The sequence below is a fragment of the Gossypium raimondii genome, chromosome 6 (genome assembly GCF_025698545.1).
Source record: "Gossypium raimondii isolate GPD5lz chromosome 6, ASM2569854v1, whole genome shotgun sequence".
NCBI classification, from domain to species: Eukaryota; Viridiplantae; Streptophyta; class Magnoliopsida; order Malvales; family Malvaceae; genus Gossypium; species Gossypium raimondii.
Window position 1 is genome coordinate 9,049,791 of NC_068570.1, and position 5,381 is coordinate 9,055,171.

Here is a 5,381-nt window from a genome sequence, read left to right on the forward strand (position 1 = left end):
GACTGCTATATATTTTGGCCTAATAAATGGGTTTACATATAGATAGATATGTTGCTGCTCACTGGTATAATTTGTAAGACATAAGGATTGTTGTCGTTTTCATTTTAAGGCTAGAGTGCCTTACACACTAATCTATGATTAATAAATCCAGTCAGTCAGTTCAGACAACTGAAGCTTCTTACCCTATACATGGAGCTCATAAAAATTTAAAATCAAGTTCACCTCTCTTTTAATATTGTGGATAAAAACCCTTGCAGATGACGATTTTGTGTTTTGGCTTTTAATGCATTGAAATCACCATTCGAGGCCACTCAAAAATAGAGATTTTCTTTTCTTTTTTCTTTATCTTCTTTTGGCTTTTTAGTTTCTACTGCATTTTTTGTACTGTTTGTCTGTTTCCAATATCACATGCATTATTTAATTTCCCCGAAAAACCAAAACCAGAGCAGAAAACTTTACTTTTGTGCTGTCAAACAACGTTGCAAAAACATCAAACCACAGTCACAACAAGCAAATGAATCCAGCAAAGCAAAAAACACAAACAAAAACCTAGGAATTCCAGTTAGCAATGGGGGGCGTGGCCTTGGTGGCTGAGCCATTGCCACGCTTGCCAAAACATACGTTGTTAGAAACATTGGGAAATTATATTCACCAACAGTTAAAACGAAAAACATTGGGAAATTATATTCACCAACAGTTAAAACGAAAAAAAGGGGGCATAAAGATTAAAATACTAAAGGTTTCACTGTTGCTTAGCTGGTATGGGTATCACCATGAAGGTGAAGTGCAGGGAGAACCTGATGAAGATGATGAAAGACCATTATTACAATTGGATTCGCTAGCCGAAGTGGCTAAAGACCCAACATCTCTAAGAGAGACAGAACATGCCTGTGCTGGGAGCTTCTTCATTGGACTCAATGGAGGTGTCATTGGGGGTGAGTAAATTCTAAACTGACCCTTCTCATCATCCCCTGATGAACCACTTTTTTCTAAACGTGAAGGCGATGTATCCGGCGTCTCGAACGGAGTGTCCGGCTCCGGCCTGCTGCCTGCATCGTTGTCGTAAATGGGATTCGAAATATAAACTAAATTCTCTTTACAAATTGTAGCACTCTCGGGGCTCACTTGAACTGAGATTTCCTCAACAGGGTTAGGGGAGGCCGCAAAGGATGTTGATGGAGATGTGGGAGGCAATATTCCAAATTGGTCAGCCCTTGTGTTTGATTCTCGGGAATGGATTTGAACGACATGATGGAGGAAAGTGACATGATTATCGTTTTCAACCTTGTTAGGGAGTGCTGATGAGAAGAGGAAGTCCCTAGGTGCATGAAGAACTCCTTGTGCATAGAAGCTACTAAGGGGACTGGTTGATTCAGGGAAGGAAGAAGTAGTAACGGTGGGGGTGGTGGCAACCGTTGTTGTGTCGGTAACGGTGGAGCCAGAGGTGGGGGAGTGTTTGAGGTGACGGCGGCGGCGGCGGAGTAAGAGAGAGCAATAGAGCTCGGCTAGCAACACTAGGATAAGAGCTAAAACAAAGGCAAGGGTGACCACCATTACTAGTGTTGCACCCATGATTACTTTGGATGCCCCCTTCATTGTTTGATTACTTTTCACTCACTGTCTGGATGGAGGGAAAGAGGGACAGTAATTAAAGGGAGGACAAGAAAAGCTTATTTTGGCGGGAAACAGAAGAGTCCTTTAACTCAGACAAGGAAAGTGGATTGGGGGAGGGGGGGGGGGGGAATCTTTGTGAGACTCAGGACCTTGGGAATGTAGAGGAAGCTTTAGAGGGGTGTGGTAAAAGTTACACAAAAACCCTCTCACATATTTTGAATTTTATTTTATGAAAAATGAACAAATTAGATGATGTAGGTCTCATCTATTAAAATTTGATATTTATATATAAAATATAAAGATAAATTTAACACTCAACCTTTACACATCTATTCAATTCAACCCTTACTTTTTTATAAAAGGTAAATTAATTTTTTAAAACTAATAAGGTTAAATGGTAAAAACACCTTAGAAACAAATTTTTTAAAATTAATTAAACCCTTTTAAAATTTAAATTTATTTAAAATTATAAACAAAATTGTATTAAAAAGTGCTTAAAAATAACAATTCAGGCCTAATAAAAGAGTAAGGGTGAAATTTAAAAAATTCTTATAACCATTAGATTTTAATAGATCAGTATTGTTATTTTTTAATAAAAAATTATAATTTTAAAATTTTATAACTCTTTTTGGATAAATTTTGTTTATAATTTTACGATTTTTAAAAGACTCAATTGATTTTTATTTAAATTGTTATTTAAGATTTTTTGACCCAGAGAGTAGAGGTTACCATTATATGTTATAAAAAAACTATTTTGGTCCTTCAGTGGTAGTTTAAGCAAGAGGGTTCGGGATGGTCTCTGCCTAAAAAGTAAAAACAGTATGATGGGCAATGGGCAATAGCAATGTCCCTTCTCAGTTTTCAGCCGTTGTGTAGATGATTGAAATATTATATAAGAAAACAAATTAAGAATGGTGTTTGTCATATAAGCAAAAAAATTGAATGTTAACTCCTCCCTTAGCAAAATTAACCATAAATGAAGTCAATGGTGGTGACGAGATAAAAGCGTGCATGTAGAACACACAACGTGCTTTTTATCAACAAACTGTTTAACTTCACTTATTAGCTAAATGTGTGTTTTTATTTTTAATTCGTGTTTTGTCTTTACTTTTAATTATGTAATTATATGTATAATGTTAAATATATTTTAATTTTTTTAAAAAACATCATCAACTAACTACTTTGATATTTTTCTTTACTTTTTAAATCATGTTTTAATTAACAACTTTTTATTTACATAGAATAAATATGTAATTATATGATGAAAATATAATTTTCAATATCGTATTATAAGGAAAAATACATCAAAATAATTAGATGATTGTTTTAGAAAATAAAATATATTCATCGTAATGATATATATTGAGAAAACATATTTTCATTATCTAATTACATATTTATTATTTTATCTTTGTAAATAAAAATTTATTAATTAAAAACATAAATTAAAAGTAAAAAAAACAAGAAATAATATATTAAAATAATTAGTTAATATTTTTAAAAATAAAATATATTTAACCTTATATATTAAAAACTGAATAAATATTTAACTTGGAATACCACATATTTAGCCAACAAACCAAACACTTTATTAATAAAAAGAGTGTTTTGTAAAAAATCATCCTACAAGGCACACACTTGTCTGCCGAAAACCATATATTTTTTTTAAATCGATTTTACCTCATTGTTAGTTTGATTTTTCCAAATTTGACTCATTCCAAGATTGAACTCAAGAAATATTTTTGCCTGAGAATTTTCAAATTCAATTCATTCTAGAGCTAAACCGATTTAACTTTTAAGCCTAATTTAATATTTCACTTACAAACTTGTATGCTTAGATTTATACCTTTAACACCTAAAATGAAAAATACTTTTTTTTGGTCAAAATCAGGGCATTTATCGTCGGTAACAGTGACTAATCTTGATGTTCACTAAACTAAATAATAAATTAACTAAGGCAAGTGCACCTACCAATTAATAATATAGTTATGATGATCACAGATATCATTCCTTCGAGGACTACAATTACCAGTAATTATCACCTTTCTATTATTTAACCTAATAATTTAAAGGATTGATTAAAAATAAAATAAACTATCTAAATTAACTAATGAATGCACCAAAGAATAAAACACAAAAACAATTAGGTATCAATCAAGTGCCAAAACAATACCTAGGTAAAAATTCATCTAAATTTCATCTATAATTCTAATCTAATTTATGCAATTTCTTTTCTTATCTCTTTGATCCGTAGAAATCCCTAATGCTAATATCTCTTTTGAGCATAAGAGCAACTAACTCTAGATTGATTAATTGAAATTTCTTTCTAATTAAAACTCCTATTATTGCATTAATTCACTATATGGATCCCCTTATTAGATTTGATCTAATCTGGTAGATTTATATCGTCCTATTTCTAAGATTGCATGTGAATCCATTCAATTATGCAAGATCTAATCACAAGAAGGGTCTATTCAACCTCAACTTGTAACACCCCAAGTCTGGCAGGTCTAAGGCTTTGGCGTATAGTAGTAAAATAGTCTGCCTGGAGAAGTGTAATCCATTTAATTTCTTATTGTGGTGTATGCATGGGGGCGTATAATAACTGCCACATTTGTAGGTAATGATTTTGTTTCATGCTATTCTACTATATTAAGGAGAAGTCTGTGTTAAGCGATAAAGAGTAAGTGTGGTATGAGTTGGCGCCAAATGTCTAATACGCCTTTTTGTCAAGAGTACCGTGCTAGTTAGATTATAAGTAATCTGGTTAGAAATCAACTGGATAGCCTAGCCTGATAATTGTGAATGTAGGGTATTTTCTATATTTCCCTCAGAAACTAAAGACCATTAAGAAGGCAAATTTTGAAACATGTGACACTTGTTGAATGACTGTAAGGGAGATTGGATTATATATATATGAGATAAAGGTTCCGGGGGAAGTTTCTTTTGGATTCTAAATGTTACTTTATGACTCTTTTTTGGAACCGATTTCATTTCTTCTTTCTTGTACTGGAAACTTAGATTCTTGGTTAACCAGTGGTTATTCCACCTTTGGGTAAGTATTACAACTCTACATGTTAAATTCTGAAAGAGTAAGTTTTTAAGGAGTGTATGAACAGTAAGATGTAAGTATAAGACTTTGCATGTGGGTTGAAAGTGCTTGAAATGATGGTAAGTTGTATATGAATAAGTTTTTAATGGTGTTTCTATGTTCTATAAGCAGTGGTTGTTGCTGCTTGATGATGAATGTTTGGGTCTGAAGCTTCAAGCTATTGTGGGTGAGTTGAGGTGAGTCTCTACCCTGAATTTTTTTATGAACTATTCAAATAAGAAGTATATATATACACATTCGTAGATGGAATGATGATGTCTATGAAAAATGGTAAGGGTATGGGTATAGTGAAGATGATAGATGTTCTGTAATAATATGCATAAAGTTCTGTTAAAAGAATAATGTTTGATAAGCATGCAGGTAAAGGTCTGGGATACAATGAGTATGAGTTTCTAAGAAGGTGATAATCTGGGTAAGTAAATGTTGAGCTAACATTCTATTGTGAAGCTTTTGGTAGGGCAGTTATATTGCTAACCAGATTGGCATATCACAAATTGAAATTGAGTGTAAGACTATGAAGTAGAGGCCCATGGCAATTTGGTATGATTTGGAAACTTTCATGGTGTAGCCTTCAGTGAGATGAAGACTGAATTGACAGAACATGATACATGAATGTATGTAAGACCATGTGATCAAGACCCATGGCATGATATGT

At 32.8% G+C, this 5,381-nt stretch overlaps 1 protein-coding gene across 1 annotated transcript; it reads right to left on the reverse strand.

The window, feature by feature from the left end:
• Positions 1 to 622: 622 nt before the first annotated feature.
• On the reverse strand, positions 623 to 1,743 carry LOC105772581 (hypothetical protein). The gene has a single exon (XM_012593940.2). The coding sequence runs from the start codon at positions 1,594 to 1,596 to the stop codon at positions 769 to 771; it is 828 nt and encodes a 275-aa protein (XP_012449394.1). The 5' UTR covers positions 1,597 to 1,743; the 3' UTR covers positions 623 to 768.
• Between the last annotated feature and the right edge of the window lie 3,638 nt (positions 1,744 to 5,381).

What these genes read in the sequence shown, in the direction of transcription:
- LOC105772581 (XM_012593940.2), bottom strand. Translation starts at nt 1,596, where the DNA reads ATGAAGGGGGCATCCAAAGTAATCATGGGTGCAACACTAGTAATGGTG.